The 20,415-nt window shown below is 50.1% G+C and overlaps 1 protein-coding gene and 1 pseudogene across 1 annotated transcript in view; one reads left to right on the forward strand and one right to left on the reverse strand.

The window, feature by feature from the left end:
- The window catches only part of LOC137316606 (zinc finger protein 585A-like), an 18,166-nt pseudogene extending 15,836 nt beyond the window's left edge, over positions 1-2,330 (reverse strand).
- Positions 1-10,602, forward strand: part of LOC137316603 (transmembrane emp24 domain-containing protein 10-like) — a 14,944-nt gene extending 4,342 nt beyond the window's left edge. Inside the window, exons 2-6 of the mRNA XM_067980476.1 lie at positions 2,639-2,775; positions 3,963-4,083; positions 6,252-6,325; positions 6,934-7,060; positions 10,024-10,602. Coding sequence (XP_067836577.1) covers positions 2,639-2,775; positions 3,963-4,083; positions 6,252-6,325; positions 6,934-7,060; positions 10,024-10,181 — 617 coding nt within the window. The 3' untranslated portion in view covers positions 10,182-10,602. The remainder of the gene's footprint in view (positions 1-2,638; positions 2,776-3,962; positions 4,084-6,251; positions 6,326-6,933; positions 7,061-10,023) is intronic.
- Positions 10,603-20,415: the final 9,813 nt, after the last annotated feature.

Genomic DNA, 20,415 nt, shown 5'->3' on the forward strand with positions numbered 1-20,415 from the left:
TTTCTCCTTCGTCAGGTGAGTGTGGGATTCCATGAAAGGTACCGCTTTGTAGTCAGAGAACAATGCCAGGTGATTACAGATAATCGTTCCAACTGCCCGTGTCTGTAAACACCCTGAGGCAGTGAAACACTCTCTGACAAACTGTTCACAGGAACCAACCCATCAGACATGGGGATTAGACAAAAAACTGGGACTGGAAATGAGCCTCCCACCAACAGAGCAGAGAGAAGGAGGAAATCATCACACCTTCAAGATCTGGATCGGTTTTGTCTTTGGAGCAGGTTCGGGTTAATTTTACTGCTTTAAAGTTATGTTATGGGACCAGTGAGACTGAGACACACACACACACACACACACACACACACACTGTACAGTCAGGAGACACGTGTCCCTTGCACAGACATTGGGTTTGAATTGAGCTGAGCTGTGCCACAAATGAATATGGGATTAAAATCTCAAATTCCAATCAGTTTGCTCCCGAGCTTCCCCATGTGTCTGTGTGGTTCCATTACAATACAATTTCACATGGGGGCCCAAAATGGCTTCGGAATTAACACGATTTCTTTCTGAGTTGTCAGTGACCTTTTCAAAAATTAAACTTCAAACTAAGAAAACATTTGGAGGCTGTTTTCACATTTGGGCTCTCTGCATGCTGCAGGACGCTCCCTGAAAGAGCTTTTAATTTCAATTAAGACCCGAGATATGTCACATTGTCAGCCTCTGAATAATAGTTTGATCCACTTTGTGTTATTTCTGAAAAGTTGCACTTGCAATGAATGAAGGGAGGAATTTGGGCTCGAACAGATGGTGATATTCTGTCGGACGGTCGGTACTGAGGGAGCGCTGCACTGTCAGACGGTCAGTGTGTGTCTCAGTGTCAGCTCCTGTACAATGTCCCAGTGATCCCCCAGTGTCCCCAGAATGTCACAGTGATCCCCAGTGATCCCAGAGTAACCCAGACATTACTCACGTGGCCCCCATCGGGTCCAGGCTGCGGTGAAGGTCTCAGTCAGTCAGTCCCCAGCGGAGAGAACGATTCTTGGCCCAGGATTCCCCCTCATCCTTCTCACAAAATGTCTCTTTCTGGATCATCTCCTTGCAGCATTTCATCAAAAAGTATCCTGAGGGAGAGAGAGAGAGAGAGAGAGAGAGAGAGAGGGAATTGATTAAAATACAAAAGCAAGGGATTAAAAAGGCACAGGAAGAGCCCAGAGCTCCCTCTCCTCCCACTCCCTCTCTCTCCCCCCTCCCTCCCACTCCCTCTCCCAGTTACACCGACAATCCCTCAGCACCAACACTGAGACACAAATCCCGGTTACAAACCAGAGAATCTAAAGAGAAAAGTTGGGAGAGAGACAGAGAGAGAAATACACTCAGGACAGGCTGGAGGACCCTGGCAGACTGAGAGATTGTCCCCGCCCCTGGGGAGGGTTTGGGACGAGACAGACGGCCATCCCCTCCCCCCGGGGAGCTCCCTGCTTCAGCCTTTGAGATATGAGACTGAATCTCAATGGGTCTCCCTCAGGGACCTGTCCATTCTCATGTTAATCCAGGGACAGCCCAGGGCAGGACTGGTTTGACCAGGAGACCTGTCTGCTGGAATGAGCCACATTTCAAGGACCTATTTTACTGATTTGAAACCCTCACAGCCTGTCTCCCCCTCTTCCCTCACCCCAAACCGAGTCTCCCCCACCCTCAGCCTGTCTCCCCCTCTTCCCTCACCCCAAACCGAGTCCCCCCCACCCTCAGCCTGTCTCCCCCTCTTCCCTCACCCCAAACCGAGTCCCCTCCACCCTCAGCCTGTCTCCCCCTCTTCCCTCACCCCAAACCGAGTCCCCCCCACCCTCACCCAAACCGAGTCCCCCCCACCCTCAGCCTGTCTCCCCTCTTCCCTCACCCCAACCGAGTCCCCCCCACCCTCAGCCTGTCTCCCCCTCTTCCCTCACCCCAAACCGAGTCCCCCCCACCCTCAGCCTGTCTCCCCCTCTTCCCTCACCCCAAACCGAGTCCCCCCCCACCCTCAGCCTGTCTCCCCCTCTTCCCTCACCCCAAACCGAGTCCCCCCCACCCTCAGCCTGTCTCCCCCCTCCCCTCGTGACCCAAACCACCCCGGGGACCTCCGACACATCCCACCCTGCCCGGCGTCCACATTGAAAGAACTAAAGTTGGGGACAGGCCTCTCCCTCCATCCCATAATACCAGGCCGCCCATAGTAACGGTCGCTGGGCCTGGGCCCGGAATCCGTTGCCCCTGGAAACCGCGCAGGAACCGAGCGACCCGAGAGCGGCCTCAGGCCCGACTCCCAGTCCCCGCCTCAGGCCCTCCCCGACTCCCAGTCCCCGGCCTCAGGCCCCTCCCCGACTCCCAGTCCCCGGCCTCAGGCCCCTCCCCGACTCCCAGTCCCCGGCCTCAGGCCCCTCCCCGACTCCCAGTCCCCGGCCTCAGGCCCCTCCCCGACTCCCAGTCCCCGGCCTCAGGCCCCTCCCCGACTCCCAGTCCCCGGCCTCAGGCCCCTCCCCGACTCCCAGTCCCCGGCCTCAGGGCCCCTCCCCGACTCCCAGTCCCCGGCCTCAGGCCCCTCCCCGACTCCCAGTCCCCGGCCTCAGGCCCCTCCCGACTCCCAGTCCCCGGGCCTCAGGGCCCTCACCTCCTCCCCCCGCCCTGCTCCTGCCCCTCGCCGCCCTGAACCAGCTGCTGGCCGCCGGCGCCATCTCCTTCCAGCTGCCGTCCAACGCCAGGAAGTGTCTGCGGGAGGAGATCCACAAGGACAGGCTGGTGAGCGGAGAGTCCGAGCTGAGCGAACAGCCGGCCGCCCGCCCCCACCTCAAGGGGGGGAGGGGGGGGAGGGGGAGGGGGGGGAGGGGGAGGGGGGGGGAGGGGGGGGAGGGGGAGGGGGGGGAGGGGGAGGGGGGGGGAGGGGGGGGGGGAGAGAGAGGGGGGGAGGGGGGGGAGGGGAGGGGGGGGAGGGGGGGAGGGGGGGAGGGGGGGGGAGGGGGGGGGGGGAGGGGGGGGGGGGGAGGGGGAGGGGGGGGGGGGAGGGGGGGAGGGGGGGGGAGGGGGGGGGAGGGGGGGGGAGGGGGGAGGGGGGGGGGGGAGGGGGGGGAGGGGGGGGAGGGGGGGGAGGGGGAGGGGGGAGGGGGGGGGAGAGAGAGTGGGGGGGGGGGAGAGAGGGGGGGGGGGGAGAGAGAGAGAGAGGGAGCTTGTCCCCCATTCAGTCCGACCTTGTCCCCCCATTCAGTCCGACCTTGTCCCCCATTCAGTTCCGACCATGTCTGGTTTGTATTTCACTCCATTTCCCCCCTTGGTTCCATTCCCTTTAATCCCCTCACCCAACAAAAATCCATCAATCTCAGTTTTGAAATTTTCAATTGACCCCCGGCCTCCCCTTTTTCCGGGGGAGAGAGTTCCAGATTCCCACTCCCCTTTGTGTGAAGAAATGCTTCCTGACATCACCCCTGAACGGCCGGGCTCTAATTTTAAGATTATTCCCCCTTGTTCTGGACTCCCCCCACCAGAGGAAATAGTTTCTCTCTATCGACCCCATCAAATCCTTTAATCATCTTAAACCCCTCGATTCGATCACCCCTTAATCTTCTACACTCGAGGGAATACAAGCCTCGTCTCTGCAACCTGTCCTCGTAATTTAACCCTTTTAGCCCCGGTGTTATTCTGGTGAATCTGCACTGCACCCCCTCCGAGGCCGATATATCCTTCCTGAGGGGACGGTGCCCAGAACTGGACGCAGTGTCTCCAGATGGGGTCTGACCAGAGCTCTGTCCAGCTGTAATATAACTTCCACCTCTTTGTATTCCAGCCCTCGAGATAAAGGCCAACGTTCCATTATCCTTTTTAATGATCTTTTTGTACCTTTCCACCATTGGGAGGGTGGTGTGGGGAGGGAGCTGTGGGGGACAGTTCCGGGCTGGAGCCAGGGTGTAACCTCTCTGTTTCCCCTCCCCCAGGTGACGGACTCCTCCCCCCACATCCTGTACTATAAGGAGGAGGCGATGAAGGGCAAATTCGCCTTCACCACTGACGACTACGACATGTTCGAGATCTGCTTCGAGAGCCGCCTGCCCCCGGGTGAGTGAGTCCGAGGGGGGGGTCCTGGGGTACGGGGAGGGCTCGGGCAGAAATAATAATAAAAGTGAAAATAGCTTACTGATAAGAAAAAGGGATGAGAACAAAGTCCAGGTCACAAATAGTGTCACAGGTAATATAAATACTTCAGGTTCATCAAAAAATACAGGAAATAATAAAATAACTGATTAAAAAATAATACAGCAGTGATGAAAAACAAGTGTGATATTTTTAAGAAGTGAGAAAAACAGCATCAGAACCTACGAATTAAGAGCAGGAGTAGGCCATTCGGCCCCTCTGCCATTTGATAAGATCGTGGCTGATCTGATTGTGACCTCAACCCTACTTTCCTGTCCATCTACTGTAACCTTTGACTCCCCTGTTAATCAGGAATCGATCTAACTCAGCCTTAAAAATATTCACTGACCCTGCCTCCACCGCTCTCTGGGGAAGAGAGTTCCACAGACTCACCACCCTCTGAGAGAAAAAGTTTCTCCTCATCTCCGTCTTAAATGGGAGACCATTTATTTTTAAACTGTGGTCCCCGAGTTCTTGTCTCTCCCACAAGGGGAAACATCCTCTCAGCATCTGCCCCTTCTCGTCTCCTCACGATCTTATATGTTTCAATAAGATCACCTCTCATTCTTCTAAACTCCAGTGTATACAGGCCCAACTTGTCCAACCTTTCCTCATAAGATAACCCCCTCATCCCAGGAATCAGTCGAGTGAACCTTCTCTGAACCGTCTCCAAAGCAATTATGTCCTTCCTTAAATAAGGAGACCAAAACTGCACACAGTATATTCTAGATGTGGTCTGGTAGGTCTGTTGCCCAAATACACAAGTGCAGCTAGCATAAGGAATAAAACAAGTGAATCATACAGTTAAAACAAGTATAAAAGGACTGTTAGCAACATAGCTGCCAGACTGGGCCTGCGGCAGGTGATGAGCAAACCAACACAAGGGAAAAACCGACTTGACTTTGCCCTCACCAATCCACCTGTCGCAGATGCATCCGTCCATGACAGTATTGGTAAGAGTGACCACCGCACAGTCCTCGTGGAGACGAAGTCCCGTCTTCGCACTGAGGACACCATCCAACGTGTTGTGTGGCACTACCACCGTGCTAAATGGGATAGATTCAGAATAGATCTAGCAGCTCAAAACTGGGCATCCATGAGGCGCTGTGGGCCATCAGCAGCAGCAGCAGATTTGTATTCCAGCACAATCTGTAACCTCATGGCCCGACATTTTCCTCACTCCACCATTACCAACAAGCCAGGGGATCAACCCTGGTTCAGTGAGGAGTGTAGAAGAGCATGCCAGGAGCACCACCAGACGTATCTAAAAATGAGGTGCCAACCTGGTGAAGCTACAACTCAGGACTACATGCATGGTAAACAGCGGAAGCAACATGCTATAGACAGAGTTAAGCGATTCCACAACCAACGGATCAGATCAAAGCTCTGCAATCCTGCTACATCCAGTCGTGAATGGTGGTGGACAATTAAACAACTAACGGAAGGAGGAGGCTCTGTAAACATCCCCATCCTCAGTGATGGCGGAGTCCAGCACGTGAGTGCAGAAGACAAGGCTGAAGCGTTTGCAACCATCTTCAGCCAGAAGTGCCAAGTGGATGATCCATCTCGGCCTCCTCCCGGTATCCCCACCATCACAGAAGCCAGGGGGTTCAGGGTCCCGTGTCGGAGTGCGGAGTCCCTGTGGGTTTGGGGGTTCAGGGACCCGTGTGGGAGTGCGGAGTCCCTGTGGGTTTGGGGGTTCAGGGGCCCGTGTGGGAGTGCGGAGTCCCTGTGGGTTTGGGGGTTCAGGGGCCCGTGTGGGAGTGCGGAGTCCCCGTGGGTTTGGGGGTTCAGGGGCCCGTGTGGGAGTGCGGAGTCCCTGTGGGTTTGGGGGTTCAGGGACCCGTGTGGGCATGCTGAGTCCCCATGGGTTTGGGGGTTCAGGGGCCCGTGTGGGAGTGCGGAGTCCCTGTGGGTTTGGGGGTTCAGGGACCCGTGTGGGAGTGCGGAGTCCCTGTGGGTTTGGGGGTTCAGGGGCCCCTGTGGGAGTGCGTAGTTCCATGACCATGGAGCAGTAATGTCGGCGGGGGCGCGGGTCCCACACGGGGTGTCGGTGGGGGCCGGTCCTAAGCTTGGTGTTTTCTTGTTCTCAGGCCATTTTCGAGTTCCTGACCAGCTGATTATTCTCAACACCAAACATGGAGTTGAAGCCAAGAACTATGAAGATGTGAGTGTCCGTGCTTTATATCCCCTTCCCTGCGGTAATGTAGAATCTACAGCAGAGGAACAGGCCATTCGGCCCAGTGGCTTCATGCTGGTGTTTATCCTCCACACGAGCCTCCTCCCACTCTGCCCCCATATCCCTCGATTCCTTTCTCCCTCATATACGCATCAAGCCTCCCCTTAAATACTATTCGCCTCAACCACTCTGTGTCGCAGCGAGTTCCACATTCTCACCACTCTCTGTAAAGAAATTCCTCCTGAATTCTTTACTTGATCTTTTCGTGCCTCTCTTATATTTCGGCCCCCTTGTTCTGGTCTCCCCCACTAGTGGAAGCAGTTTCTCCACATTCACCAATCCTAATTTTCAATACCTCTATCGGGTCTCCTCTTAGTCTTTTACAGAGAAAAGAGCCCCAGCCTGCTCAATCTATCGTGACGGGCACGTCCGCATCCACTCAATTCCGGTAACGTCCTTGTAAATCCTTCCCGCACTGCCTCCAGTGCTTCAATATCCTTTCTGTAGTGTGGGTCTCTCAAGTCAACAATGGATTTACTACATCTTTGTCCGATCTTACAGACCGTCTCTCTCTCTCTCTCTCTCTCCCTGCCCAGATCGCCAAGGCGGAGAAGCTGAAGCCACTTGAGGTGGAGCTGCGACGATTGGAGGATCTGTCAGAGTCGATCGTCAATGACTTTGCCGACATGAAGCAGCGAGAGGAAGAGATGAGGGACACCAATGGTAGGAGCACCCAGCACAGGCTTCAGTCTGCAACACCCACCCCTTCTCCACTTACTGCTCTCGGTCTCGGGGACCCTGTCTCGTTCCTCGGTCAGCGTCACTCACCCCTCCGAGTCAGAAGTTTGTGGGTTTTAGCTCCCTCCACCTCCCGGGACATAAGCCCCTCTCCCCTTCTCTCCCCCATAGCACGAGCCTCAGCTTCATACGGTTATCCAGTCGTCCTGTGAAAGATGCAGTGGGCTCTGCTTCAGGCACTTTGTGGCAAAGCATCCCTTGCCCCAACTGCCCTCCACTAGCCCTCGGAGTAAAGAGGGGTGGTCTAGGGCTTGGGTACCAGGGGCCAGGGGTTAAAAGGACTGCAGGACTGATCCCCAGTGTCAAAGGGACTTTGTTTTTTAAAAAAACGTACATTTATTTCGCCCCTTCCACGACCTCGGGACGTCCCTGAGCACTTAATAGCCAGTAATGTACTATTTTGAAGTGTAGTCACTGTTGCAATTTAGGAAACGGGCAGCCAACTTGTGCACAGCAAGATCCCACAAACAGCGTTGTGATAATGACCAGATAATCTGTGTTTTAGTGGCGTTGGTTGAGGGATAAATATTGGCCAGAACACCCAGGGGAGAATTCTGCTCTTCTCCCATTAGTGGCCGTGGGATCTTTTACATCCACCTGAGAGGGGCAGGCAGGGACTCAGTTTAACGTCTCATCAGAAAGACGGCACCTCAGACAGTGCGGCACTCCCTCAGTACTGCACTGGGAGTGTCGGCCTGGATTAGGTGCTCGAGTCTCTGGAGTGGGGCTCGAAGCCACCATCTTCTGACAAGGGGGCCTTGTCGAGGCAGATAAGATTCTGCATATTTTCATTCCAAGTTTGACTGCAGGATAAGGGAACGTGTGTACAAACTGGGGCGAGTGTGGGCAGGATGGAACACCCGGAGGGGAGGCTCTCAGTAGGGTAGCGGAGGGAAAACACAGAGTCCTTTCATGGGCCGTTAGATGGGGTGCTCCATGGGCTGGAGGCCTCCACTCATCTAAACCAGGGAGTTGGAGTCAGAGGGCTGGGACCTTTCTACACCAGAGGGCAGAGTTGTGGAATAAGTTTTTGGGGAAGGACGGTATAAACGGGGTCCAGAGACAGAAGGGATCATTTGAAGCCCCTGGGATTAAAGGGACAGTGGCTGCATGGTTACAAAATTGGCTACGGGACAGAAAGCAGAGAGCAGTGATGAACGGTTGTTTTTCAGACTGGAGGGAAATATACAGTGGTGTTCCCCAGGGGTCAGTATTAGGACCACTGCTCTTTTTGATATATATTAATGACTTGCACTTGGGTATTCAGGGTATTTCAAACTTTGCAGATGATACGAAACTCGGAAATGTAGTAAACAACGTGGAGGATAGTAACAGACTTCAGGAGGACATAGACTGGTGGAATGGGCAGACACATGGCTGATGAAATTTAACGCAGAGAAGTGGGAAGTGATACATTTTGGTAGGAAGAATGAGGAGAGGCAATATAAACTAAATGGTACAATTTTAAAGGGAATGCAGGAACAGAGAGACCTGGGGAGTGCACAGACACAAATCCTTGAAGGTGACAAATTGAGAAGGCTGTTTTAAGAAAAAAAGCATCCAGGATCCTGGGCTTTATTAATAGAGGCATCGAGTATGAAAGCAAGGAAGTTATACTAAACCTTTATAAAACACTGGTTAGGCCTCATCTGGAGTATTGTGTCCAATTCTGGGCACCACACTTTAGGAAGGATGTCAAGGCCTTGGAGAGGGTGCAGAGGAGATTTACTAGAATGGTACCAGGGATGAGGGACTTCAGTTATGTGGAGAAACTGGGGTTGTTCTCTTTAGAGCAGAGAAGGTTACGGGGAGATTTAATAGAGGTGTTCAAAATTATGAAGGGTTTTAATAGATTAAATAAGGAGAAACTATTTCCATTGGCAGAAGGGTTGGTAACCAGAGGACACAGATTTAAGGTAATTGGCAAAAGAACCAGATTGCGATGAGGGTTTTATTTTCCGTAGCGAGTTATGATTTGGAATGAGCTGCCTGAAAGGGCAGTGGAAGCAGATTTAATAATAACTTTCAAAAGGGAATTGGATAAACACTGAAAGGAAACATTTGCAGGGCCATGGGGAAAGGGCAGGGGAGTGGGACTAATGGGACAGCTCTTTCAAAGAGCCAGCACAGGCACGATGGGCCGAGAGGCCTCCTGTGCTGTAAGATTCTCGGTGGTGGGATTGACCTGTTAGGAAGGGACAGGGTGTCAGTTGTGGACAGAGTGACGCTCCCATGAAAGGCCTGCCATGTCCCTGCTCTCACCTGAGCTGTTCAGCGAGAGTGGATCCAGGATGGGTTTTCGGGGAGGGAGTGACCGTAGGAATCACCCAAAGGCCAGACTCGGAGCAGCAGTGACCCAGGAGCAGGGAAACGGTGCTCGGGGCAGCAAGGTGAAAGGAAGAGGGAGGGCTGCCTTCAGTGAAGTGATCTTAGTGCAGATTGAATCCACTCCTCCAACCTGTTTGATGAGCCCCTCTCTCTCTCTCCCTCTCTCTCCCTACGTGCAGAGTCCAATGTAAGGAATCGTACAACACCAGGTTATAGTCCAACAATTTTATTTTAAAATCACAAGCTTTCGGAGATTATCCCCTTCGTCAGGTGAATGAGTGAAAGGTTCTCAAATCGCATATCTTCTATTAGGCTGGGACAGCATCACACCAATCAAAAGATGTCGTTGTTGTTCAAACAGGCCAGTCACGGTGAACAGCACGTCCCAGTACACTGGAGAACAGCGTCCACGACACCACACAACCCTGCCACGGCAACCTCTGCAAGACATGCCAGATCATCGACACGGATACCACCATCACACGAGAGGACACCACCCACCAGGTACATGGTTCATACTCCTGTGACTCGGCCAACGTTGTTTACCTCATACGTTGCAGGAAAGGATGCCCCGGAGCATGGTACATTGGCGAGACCATGCAGACACTGCGACAACGGAAGAACGGACACCGCACAACAATCGCCAGACAGGAGGGTTCCCTCCCAGTCGGGGAACACTTTAGCAGTCAAGGACATTCAGCCACCGATCTTCGGGTAAGCGTTCTCCAAGGCGGCCTTCGAGACACACGACGACGCAAAATCGTCGAGCAGAAATTGATAGCCAAGTTCCGCACCCATGAGGACGGCCTCAACCGGGATCTTGGGTTCATGTCACGCTACACGTTACCCCACCAGCAAGGGGGGAAAAAAACTTATCTGTTTTTAATATTCTCTCTCTCTCTGCCTTTCGGGTCTCTTTCTCTCTGTCTGTGTAATTTGACACAATGTGTATTCAGTATACTGGGACCGACTGTTTTCCGTGGCTAATCTGTCTGAACACCAACGACACCTTTGATTGGTGTGATGGTGTCCCAGCCTAATACAAGATATGCGATTTGAGAACCTCATTCACTGCTCACCTGGCGAAGGAGATAATCTCCAAAAGCTTGTGATTTTAAAATAAAATTGTTGGACGATAACCTGGTGTTGTAAGATTCCTTACATTAATTGAACCCGTCACTTGCAACATTTAAGAAAACGAAATTAATAAAGGTTACCGTAAAAAATATTTTCTGGAGCATCTACGCAGTGTGTTTGTGCCGGTTCAAATGGCACAAAGAGCTGGGGTTTCAGTTTATTTTATAATCCTTGGTCCAAACTCACTCTCCCTGCTTCCAATGTCTTTGTTTTTCGGCCTGATATTAAGATCATCAATGGCGGCTGCATCACCCAGCATGCAGCGCGGTTCAGATTGTGCCCAATCTGAATCAGTGGAGCCCAGTGCGCAGGCGCAGTAGTGACTCATGATCGGTCAGTGTGTCCTGAGCATGCGCGGCCAGTCGAGGCTGCGGGAGGAGCGCGTTCGGTGCAGGTCAGAGGATCGGAGCAAGAGGCTCAATAAACCCCGGGGCCCGGGTCCGGGCTCAGGCCCAGGCTCAGGCTTTACAAACCCCGAGTGCGGCCCCAGACCCGAATATAAAACAGTGAACATTATCCCCCCCTCACTCCCCGCCGGGAAATGAAGGGGAAATGGGGCTCGGTCAGGGAGCGTCTGTAAATGAAGGGGAAATGGGGATCGGTCAGGGAGCGTCTGTAAATGAAGGAGAAATGGTGATCGGTCAGGGAGCGTCTGCAAATGGAGGAGAAATGGTGATCGGTCAGGGAGCGTCTGTAAATGAAGGAGAACTGGTGATCGGTCAGGGAGCATCTGTAAATGAAGGAGAACTGGTGAACGGTCAGGGCGCGTCTGTAAATGAAGGAGAAATGGTGATCGGTCGGGGAGGGTCTGTCAATGAAGGAGAAATGGTGATCGGTCAGGGAGCGTCTGTAAATGAAGGAGAAATGGTGAACGGTCAGGGAGCATCTGTAAATGATGGAGAAATGGTGATCGGTCGGGGAGAGTCTGTAAATGAAGGAGAAATGGTGATCGGTTGGGGAGAGTCTGTAAATGAAGGAGAAATGGTGATCGGTCAGGGAGCGTCTGTAAATGAAGGAGAAATGGTGAACGGTCAGGGAGCGTCTGTAAATGAAGGAGAAATGGTGAACGGTCAGGGAGCGTCTGTAAATGAAGGAGAAATGGTGATCGGTCAGGGAGCGTCTGTAAATGAAGGAGAAATGGTGATCGGTCAGGGAGCGTTTGTAAATGAAGGAGAAATTGTGAATGGTCAGGGAGCATCTGCAAATGATGGAGAAATGGTGATCGGTCGGGGAGCGTCTGTAAATGAAGGAGAAATGGTGAACGGTCAGGGAGCGTCTGTAAATGAAGGAGAAATGGTGATCGGTCAGGGAGCGTCTGTAAATGATGGAGAAATGGTGATCGGTCGGGGAGCGTCTGTAAATGAAGGAGAAATGGTGAACGGTCAGGGAGCGTCTGTAAATGAAGGAGAAATGGTGATCGGTCAGGGAGCGTCTGTAAATGATGGAGACATGGTGATCTCTATATCTTCAGTCATCCAGGGAGCTCTAGCTTTGGATGCCGTTCCTTTCCTCATCGTGAGAATCTGTCTACTCTGCACCCAAACCAACTCCTCCTTGAAGGCCTCCCATTGTTCAATTACTGTTCTGCCTGCCAATTTTTGATTCCAATCCACCTGGACAAGATCCCTTTTTAACTCACTGGAATTTGCCCTCCTCCAGTTAAGAATTTTCACATTTGACTGTCCCCTGTCCTTTTCCATAACTGTTCTAAACCTAATGAGATTATGATCACTGCTGCCCCACTGAAACATGCTCCACCTGCCCCACTTCATTCTCCACACCGAGCCCACTGCTGTACTCACACTCTCACACTCACTCTCTCACACTCTCTCTCACCCTTTCACTCATGGTTTAGGGCCACTGAAAGATGATGCGATGGGTTTGGATTCCAGCACAGGGAGGAGGGAGAGTGTGTGGGACGGGGGATTTTCAGCTTTGAGTAATGAGAGAGGAAATAATGTTCCACAGAAAGTCGAGTTATCTGATCTGAATTTCTATCCTGTACTTACAGTGATAACTTTTATAAACTCCTTTTACAGGGGAGGATTTGCAGAGGGAAACTCAAACCAAAGATCACGTCAAGATCTGACAGAGTCACTCGATTTATCAGGACCTGAATATCATCGGCCTTTGAATGTGGAAGGAGAAATGTTTGTCTGTTCTATCTGTGGGAGAAGATTTCAAACATCAGTGTGAGTGGAAAAGCACCGAGACACACACACCCGAGTGAGAGTGTTCCAGTGCACTGACTGTGGAAAGAGCTTTAACCAGTTACACAGCCAGAAAAAACACTGCACCATTCACAGCGGGGAGAAACCGTACACGTGTTCTGTGTGTGGACGAGGTTTCAACTGATCGTCCAACCTGGAGAGACACAAGGACACCCGGACCACGGAGAAACCGTGGAAATGTGGGGACTGTGGGAAGGGATTCAATTACCCTTCAGAGCTGGAAACTCATCGACGCCGTCACACTGGGGAGAGGCCGTTCACCTGCTCCGTGTGTGGGAAGGGATTCGCTCAGTCATCCGGCCTCCTGACACACCAGCGAGTTCACTCTGGGGAGAGACCTATTAAATGTTCTGACTGTGAGAAGAGGTTTAAATGCAAAAGGAATCTGCTGACACACCAACGTACCCACACTGGGGAGAGGCCGTTCACCTGCTCCGTGTGTGGGAATAGATTCACTCAGTCATCCACCCTGCTGACACACCAGCGAGTTCACTCTGATGAGAGACCTTTTAAATGTTCTGACTGTGCGAAGAGGTTTAAAAGCAATATTGAACTGTTGAGACACCATCGTACTCACACTGCGGAGAGGCCGTTCACCTGCTCCGTGTGTGGGAAGGGATTCACTCGGTCATCACACTTTCTGTCACACCAGCGAGTTCACACTGGGGAGAGGCTGTTCACCTGCTCAGTGTGTGGGAAGGGATTCGCTCAGTCATCGACCCTGCTGACACACCAGCGAGTTCACACTGGGGAGAGGCCGTTCACCTGCTCAGTGTGTGGGAAGGGATTCGCTCAGTCATCGACCCTGCTGACACACCACCGAGTTCACACTGGGGAGAGGCCGTTCACCTGCTCAGTGTGTGGGAAGGGATTCACTCAGTTATTGACCCTGCTGACACACCAGCGAGTTCACACAGAGGAGAGGCCGTTCTCCTGCTCCGTGTGTAAGAAGAGATTCATTCGGTCATCACAGCTTCTGAAACACCAGCGAGTTCACACTGAGTGACCTTTAAATGTTCCGACTGTGGGAAGAGATTTAAAATCAGAAACGAACTGCTGATACATCGACGCACTCACACTGGGGAGAGACTGTTCACCTGCTCCGTGTGTGGGAAGAGATTCACTCGATCATCCCACCTTCTGAAACATTAACTTGTTGACACTATTGAGTGACCTTTTAATGCAGTGACTGTGAGAAGAGCTTTAAAAGCAGAAATGAACTGCTGACACATCAACGCATGCCCATTGGTTGAGAGACTGTTCACCTGCTCCGTGTGTGGGAAGGGATTCACTCAGTCATCACACGTGCTGAGACACCAGCGAGTTCACGAAATGAGCAGGTCCAACGAGCCGGTCTGTAACACAGGCCAATGACTCAGTGCAGCTCGTTACCCAGTCACTGGGCTCCGTTATAGCCTCTCCTGTCAGTACACACAAAGAGAAATTGTAAATCTGAAACAGAAAAAACTTCATTGTATCAAAGTTACTTCTGATCATTATTATTGTACAAACATTCTACAGCCTATCCCTTAAAAAGGACCCAATATCAAACCAGTCCCCAGTCCTTGGGCCTGTGCCTATGTTGTGATTTGCACCCGCTTCTGACTGACTTGGTATCAGACGCACTCCCGTCAACAGTAAACGGATGGAGCCGGATCCATAAGAGAAAAATGAGGACCGAGCTCCGCGGTTCTCCCAGAGTGCGGGAGGCGGAGTAACAGCAGCAGACAGAGAGATCTCTCTAAACCAGCCGCTGCCGCCGGAGAGAAGCGAGTCCCGTTCCGAGCCGTGTCTGTCAGGCGCCCGCTGACCCTCTCTTCACTGAAGGGGACCGATTCAGCACCAACTCACACACCCACGATTGGATCATTGAATCACCTTCAACACCTGAATTACATCACCACTTAATCCTCTATACACGAGGAAATACAAACCTTGTCCACGCAACTTGCCCTCATAATGTAACCATTTTAGCCCCGGTATCATTCTGGTGAAACTGCGCTGCATCCCCTCCACGGCCAATATGTCTTTCCTGAGGGGTGTGCCCAGAACTGAATGCAATACTTTAAATGGGGTCTCACCAGAGCTTTCTATCTGGAACATATTTCCACGTCTTTGAATTCCAGCTCCCTTGAGGTAAAGGCCAACATCACATTAGACTTTCAAATTATTTTTTCAGCAGTCCACTGGCTTTTAGTGATTTCTGTACTTTGATCCCTGAATCTCTCTGCTCCTCCATAGTTCCGAGCTTCTCACCATTTAGAAAACACTCTGATCTATATTGCTTCCGTCCAAAGTAGATGACCTTATACTTCCCCATATTGAAAGTTTGAACAGGCTGGGGCTCTTCTGTATAGAAAAGAGGAGGCTGAGGGTGACCTGATATCAGGCTTTAAGATTATGTGAGGGCTTTATAGGTTCGGCATAGACAAGGTGTTCGTACTTGTGGGAGTGGGGACTCCAAAACATTGGGCCCATGAATATAATCCAGTCACTAATGTATCCAATCTGGCATTCAAGAGAAACAGACTTCCCCAGAGAGGCGTTAGAATGTTCAACTCGCCACCACAAGGAGTAGTTAAGGCGAATAGAATGGATGCATTTACGGGGAAGCTGGAGAAGCACATAGAGGAGAAGGGAATATTAGAGTTTGCTCATAGGGTTAGATGAAGAGGGGTTGGAGGAGGCTCGTCTGCAGCATAAACACCGGTATAGTCTAGTTGGGCCGAATTGCCTGTTTCTGTGATGTACATTCGATGTAATTCTATGTAAGCTCCATCTGACACAGTTTTACCAACTCACTGAATCTATCAATTTCCCTTTGTAACTTTATGCTCCCATCTACACTACTCACTGCGCCTCCTAACTCGATGTCAGCGACAAACGTGAGTGTTCGGCTCTCTATTCCTTCATCTCCGTCATTTATACATATCGGAAAAAGCTGATGCCCCAGAACTAATCACATCCGGCCAATTTGAGTACATCCCTTATTATCCCGGGCCTCTGCCTCCCACCTTCTAACCAACTCCCGACCCATTTCAATAGGTTGCCTTAAATTCCACGCACTCTAATTTTTGTTGACAGTCTCTTATGTGGTCCCTTATTGGATGCCTTTGGAAGTCAATGTCCATCTAACACCCAGAGACACTCCATTATCGAGCACGTTAGTTACATCTTCAAAAAGTTCAACGAGCTTTGTTAGACTTGACTTCCCCTTTACAAATCCATGCTGGCTCTCTCTGATTACTCCATATTTATCCAAGTGCTCAGTCATTCTTTCCCCAATAACGGATACTGGTAACTTCCCCACAACAGGCGTCAGACTGAGAGGCCTAGAATTTCCAACTTTATCTCTCCGACCCATCCGAAATAATGGAGTGACATTGACAATGTTTCAATTAAAGCAACAATTCCTGAATCAAGAGAGTTTTGATCGATCATGAGTAAGCACGTACAAGTTCCTTACCTATTCCTCTTATTCCCCTGGGATGGTAAACATCAGGTCCTGGAGATTTGACAATCTTCAATCTCATTATTTTCTCCATTGCCATTATTTTATTTACACTGAATCCCCTTGATTTCTTTACGGTTTTCCTCGTGTCTCTGCTATGTTCGCCTCATCCTTTTCTATGAAGACCGATGCAAAGTAAATATTTAGCAACTCTGCCATTTCCTGATTTTCAATTACAATATCACCTCCATCTGTCTTTAAGGGGCCCACATTACTCTTAGTCACCCTTCTTTCTCTTAATATACCTGTAAATACCTTGATTGTTGTCGTTATTTTCCTTCACAAGTTTTTTCTCCTTTTCCCTTTTTGGACCTCTTCGGGTTTTTCGTTTCAGCACCACAATAAACAAGACTTCGCTGTAAAGTTCAGCTCAATAGTTCTCCAATGTCAGAGCGAGAATTGTCTGAACCCCTAATTTATTTAATGTAACAAACACAAGCACACTTAATCATCCGTGTATCAACACACTGATGGATACACAAAGATAAACACAGCGAGAAATGCAGGCAGTATCAGGATGCACAGGGAAACGGACAAGGGAAACAGACAAAGATAAAACGGTCTGTGCCTCGAACAGACAGTAACGTGTCACTGATCGATATTAGTGAGACGAGGTGGGGAACAGGTGCTGTGAATTGGTGCTGTGGTTTAGTTGGTTAAAGCATCTGTCTTGTAAACAGGCGATCCTGGGTTCAACTCCCCGCAGTGCCTTGTGTCACTTATTATTTTTACCTAATTTGTGGAATTCAGCGACAAAGTCACACTTTGGAATTGGTATTTGTTGAGGTTTGAGGAGGAAACTGATATCAGAATGACTGTTCAAAAACACCATTTCATCGCACAGACAGACCTCTCACAGAATGTGTCTGTAACACTTTAATTTAAGGACACGTTCTTGTTTCTGGGCTCGTCGGGGTCAGGGTATAATTCACGATTTATGTCATCGAGGAGCGAATGGTTGTCTCCTCGACCTCCGGATAGCAGTGATAAAGTTCGAGGATACACAGAAGCGGACAGGGTGGTCAGGGTCTTGAACTCACTGTCTGAAAGGGTGGTCGAGGCAGAAAACCTCAACTCATTTAAAAAGTGCATGGATGTGCATTTGAAGTGCCGTAACCTACAGGGCTACGGACCAAGCCCTGGAAAGTGGGATTAAGCTGGATCGCTCTTTTTTGGCCGTCACAGACACGATGGGCCGAATGGCTTCCTTCTGTGCTGTAGCTTTCTCTGATTCTATGATTCCGTGTGTGGGAAGGGATTCACTCAGTCATCACACGTGCTGAGACACCAGGAAGTTCAAAAGTCACTGCAGGGGTTGGATTCTGCTGTTAATCCCATCCAGGACTGAACCATGTTCATTCTGACAGTTGGGGTTTGTTTCTCCTGATGTTAATAAGCCCTATAACTGGGCTGGAGTTTAATATTCTGGATATCTGTTAAATAAATCAGTTTTGTTTTAAACACCTTGTTGTTGATTTTGGTCTTTCCCACCTGAATGTTTAGCATCACCTGACTGGAGCTCAGAAAGGACAATCTGGGGGGAGGATCGTCCGGTGGGAACAGAACTTCAGCCTGGACACAGTCCTTCAGGGCCACACTGAGAGGGGCAAACGGCACTTTGGTCTTTCTCGTCTCTCTTCACTGACAGCAAAGTCGCCGTGAGGCATCCAGTCTAAAAATGGCCGTGGTAATTATTCTATGAAGATTTAACCTGTTTGTGCGACAGTCCTGAGTCTACCATTTAAGGCAGGCGTTAACTCATTTAAAATAAACCTGTTTAAAATAAATGGGTTATGAATTGTGATTTCCGTGAAGCCAATGTTCCATTCCTTTATATGATTCATGTGCCTGCTCTCCGACAATAGGGTAAATGGTGGAATATCAGCCCTGCTCAGCCGGCAATGATCACGGTACATTTTCTTGCAGACAAAACACACATTGAAACCCTGGAACTTTGAGGCGATGAATCCTGAGGGAAAATAAAATTAGGGCTCGAAACATCAAACTTTTGCACCAACCGATAGCACCACCGAGACAGGTGAAGAAGTCACCCACTGAACCAGTAACTCATTGAGCTCAACTTTTTGATTGCAGTGATCAATGGAACAGCTGTCTACAGTCAGTCCAAAATGAATGGTTGAAACTTGCAGGAGTGAAAATCCAACGAGCCGGTCTTCAATCTTAAACCAGCAACTGTGAAGTTAAGAGAAACGTGCCGGAGAAATACTCGATTTTAGCGCGGTGACACTGGGCCAGAGTAAAGCTCAGTTAATATGATCGCCGAGTGGTGAGAGGGTGGATTTGGAATTCCTGAGCGACCGCACTGCGCATTTTCCAGATCTGCTTGGAGCACCAATCCCTTCAATTCATCACTTACAGGGACAATTCGATTCTCGGTTTCTTTTCCCTGAGTTTCGTGAAATTTTTTAAAATTGAAAGCGACCAATATCAGAGCGAACCTCGTCACCGACATGCTCACAGATACAGAGCGGCCTCACTCTGCTTCAGTGAGTTGAAAACCCAGAGCGGTTTCAAGGTCGAATGCAATTGGAAGCAAAGCTCGTTCAATGAAAGTGCAGGTCATTGAGGTGCCTTTAAAGTCCTGATTGTTTGAACTGAATTTCTTCCGAAAGCGCTTGAGATTCAGGTGGAGTGATTTGGGGACTTCCTTTCCCTCTTCGCAAAAGTTTGAACCGCAGGTCAAGATCAATAGTCCCGGGCTAAATTAGGGATTCGCCGGGATATGAACCTCGCATCGAGAATTTTACTCCCACCTCAATGAGCCCAGAAACAAGAACGTGTCGTCACATTTACATGTCACGGTCACATTCTAAACTGGTTTGTCCTGTACTGTACATTACTGTCTAAATATTACAGATAAGCAGAGCACTTGAGCTGTCACAGCTGTGACTTTGACTTTTCTCCCTCTCCTCCATATCTCCCCGGCAACTGCCACTAACCACAATCTTCTCTCACACTTCTCCATCAGGAAGTTCCGAGCCTCGGTTTTCAAATGAAATAACGCCCATCTCTCCAATCACCGACAGCCCAGAGAGAGTTTCATAATTTCAGCTCCCACTTTACCCAAATCCTCCTTAAAGTACCATGAAAAAATTGGCCTTTATTCAATAATAATACAATTAAATGTTCTTATCTTCAGGGGCATTGTTTCAGATTCCACGGCTTTTAAAGATCACTGCTGATCTTTAATGAATCGCCTCTTGTTTGGAGGCTTCTGTGTGGGAAAGATCAGGAAGCGATAATTGAGAGACCGAGGATGAAGCTGTTTGATGGGAGCACTGGGGACACAGACCGTGCGCGGCTCCAGTGGAGCAATCGGTCAGCGCGCGTTATTTCTACAATAATTATACACTCGAGAAATGCTGGGGTTGTGAGTTTCAGCGCCATCTAAAGTAGTTGAACCTTCTAAACATTTTGACTGGAGTTCAAGGTACAACCGGTTCCATAACACATCGACTTCTTCATGTCCCCATGTGGGCACTGAGGCTCCTCTGGCCTCCCGTCTTGCAATAGCAGGTGAGAGTTTATTTGTTTATAGGAGGGAGAGGGGGCGATTGGCGAGAGCTGAAATGGTAAAGCGGCCGGCACGACATCTTTAAATCTGAAGAACCAAACACACAATTCTTCTTTCTGTGAAGCAGAGATTCATCGGTTTGAAGTGTCGTGTAGGGAAAATTCGGGAGGCAAATCTGCTGCCTGGTGTCACGGTGTAACGGGTGAAATTATTCAGCTTTCAATTGTTGATCGGCTGAAATGTCGAGAGGCCTTTTCCAGCTCCCGTGTGGAACAAGTTCAGCTTTTGAGCCATTGGGTAAAGTGTTTTATTTTAATTGCTGCGAACGAATGACAAGACATTTTGTACAGACAAGAAGAATTGTAAAATCACGAGTTCTCTGTCCATGTTTCTTACATCATGTTCAACAGAAACAAGGATTCTCCTTAACACGTTGCTGAAAATTGTACAAAAGAGATGCTCCCCATCATTGGACAGCGACAGGGATAATTTTGAGTCCCACCATGAATCTGTATGATGGAAACTAATTTAACAGCGA

This window comes from Heptranchias perlo, unplaced genomic scaffold, assembly GCF_035084215.1.
Source record: "Heptranchias perlo isolate sHepPer1 unplaced genomic scaffold, sHepPer1.hap1 HAP1_SCAFFOLD_591, whole genome shotgun sequence".
NCBI classification, from domain to species: Eukaryota; Metazoa; Chordata; class Chondrichthyes; order Hexanchiformes; family Hexanchidae; genus Heptranchias; species Heptranchias perlo.